This window comes from Tuber melanosporum (genome assembly GCF_000151645.1).
Source record: "Tuber melanosporum whole genome shotgun sequence assembly, scaffold_27, strain Mel28".
NCBI lineage: Eukaryota > Fungi > Ascomycota > Pezizomycetes > Pezizales > Tuberaceae > Tuber > Tuber melanosporum.
Genome location: NW_003298941.1, coordinates 313,572 through 315,523, shown reverse-complemented (window position 1 = coordinate 315,523; position 1,952 = coordinate 313,572). Strand labels below are relative to the sequence as shown.

At 44.4% G+C, this 1,952-nt stretch overlaps 1 protein-coding gene; it reads left to right on the top strand.

Annotated features, from left to right (window-relative positions):
* Window positions 1–732: 732 nt before the first annotated feature.
* GSTUM_00006482001 (uncharacterized protein) lies at window positions 733–1,473 on the top strand (the record flags this gene model as incomplete). XM_002838677.2 has 1 exon in its annotated part: window positions 733–1,473. The coding sequence occupies exon 1, from the start codon at window positions 1,171–1,173 to the stop codon at window positions 1,471–1,473; it is 303 nt and encodes a 100-aa protein (XP_002838723.1). The 5' UTR covers window positions 733–1,170.
* Between the last annotated feature and the right edge of the window lie 479 nt (window positions 1,474–1,952).

Below are 1,952 nucleotides of genomic sequence, written 5' to 3'. Positions count from 1 at the left end.
CAGGAAACTTACTATCAGATGGTAACAGGAATTCCAGGATGGCAGAGTTCAAATGGACTATTGTTGTGGCAATCAGAGAAATCCGTTTCAGAGCACCACTTGTGGAATTTCTTTCGTACTAAACCTCTGGCGACCATGGGATCTTGCAGTAGTTGAACTTGCAAATTATCGTGATTGTGACCTTCTGTTAAACCGTAGGATAATGTCACAGGGAATTGACTCACTGGTATGTAGTATTGCTAGGAAAGTAAAGAGACAAGAAAAGAACACAAAAGTGGACCCAATCAAGTAAGGGTGGAAGTGTTGTCTATTGCATTGTTCTCTGTGGGTGGCTTGACTAAACTAAGGTGGGAAGGGCAGGAGTGCTTAAGAGGACAAATTTTCCCTCCACGACTCGCCCCCTTCTGTGACAAGAAATTCTATGGAGCAAACACCCCATAGATACAAGACCTTACCCCTCCTACTAATCCACAAACCCTCACCGGTAGTCTACCGTATTATTTCTTTTCTTCTCTTTTCCTTTTCTTTTTCCCCGCCTCTCAGAGGGTGCCGAATCAACCCACCTTTCGAAGTCTCCCCTTTTCAGGGAAGGAAATTTTGGGCTACCTACAGGTGCCTAAGAGGACGGTTCAATTATTTGAGATCCCACGCCATTATCACTTTCAAGCACGGGCAATCAGAAGTCGAAAATAATATAAATACGATAAAGTATGCTCCGGTCTCCAGTCCAATCCCTTTTTTTTTTTTTTTTTTTGACTCATGATTTCACCATTCGAATAATAGCCCGGGTACAGCTGCGGCTCATCGTATCATACGAGTACTGTACTGTACTCGTCACGTCGATGCCTTCCTAAGGGGAACTGCTATCCGAATCCAAAACGAAAGGGCCAATAGCAGTCCTTTTCAACGGTGCCTCGGCACCACGAGTACTCGAGCATGATATCTCTGCCTCACACAAAGGCTATGACCAAGACTTCGGGTTCTCTTACGTTCTACATTTGGCGATATGGGCAAAAATGAAAACAAGGAAGGAGTGCTGCCAGTGTGACTCTACTCTACTCGTACTCACATTCGAGGATTCGAGTACTGCAACGTCTGATGTCACTTTCTTCCTTCCTTTTCTTTCTTTTTTTTTCTGCATGTTGACATGGGGCACCGTTGGACGGGTTGATGTTGTTCCGTGGTTGGTGGGTGAAAGCTTGTTTCCTCCTTACAGGTACAAGAGCCAACTTTGCAACACGGCCCTTGTACAGTACCCTCGGTCGCGTAATTATGACCCCCGTCGATACCGGTGCGTATCCATCCAGTTTAACTCCCGAACTCCACAGAGCATGCGGAAGTAGAAGGGGAGGGAGGGGTTCGCTCGTTGCCGAAGGTCATGGCCCCACAGGCTGTCCTACACTACCGGTGTATCATAGTATCATAGCGCGTATGATACTTGTACTATCCAGAATATTGGTATCAAATCAATAGGTAAATGAAAATTGCTCAAAAAAATAAAAAAGAACCTTTGGACAGCGAAGCTCTTCTTCTAATCAAGTGATGCGAAGACAGGTTACTATAAAACCTCGTGGAGTCCGCCATCTCCGCCAACCCAGGATTGGTTTAGTCCGACAAGTTAACATTAATATAATATAATATAATATATTCAGTACTAACTACCAGAGTCGCGAACACCAGTTAATGCGATCCAACAAGTTCCTGAATGCTGATCTTATACTGTTGCCTGCGCCGATCCTTTGCAGGAGACTTCTATATGGCAGTTAACTTATCCCTAGATAAACGCACATACCACAGGATTAGAACTAGTGGTTGCTTTGAGAAGTATAGCCTCGGCTCGAATTTACTTGTACGGTGCTCTACAGTACTCGAGCACTGTACGAGTACTAGTACCGTTCTCTACTCACGATTTATGGCCAATAGCCTAAAAATATCTAAAATTCAGGTAAGTT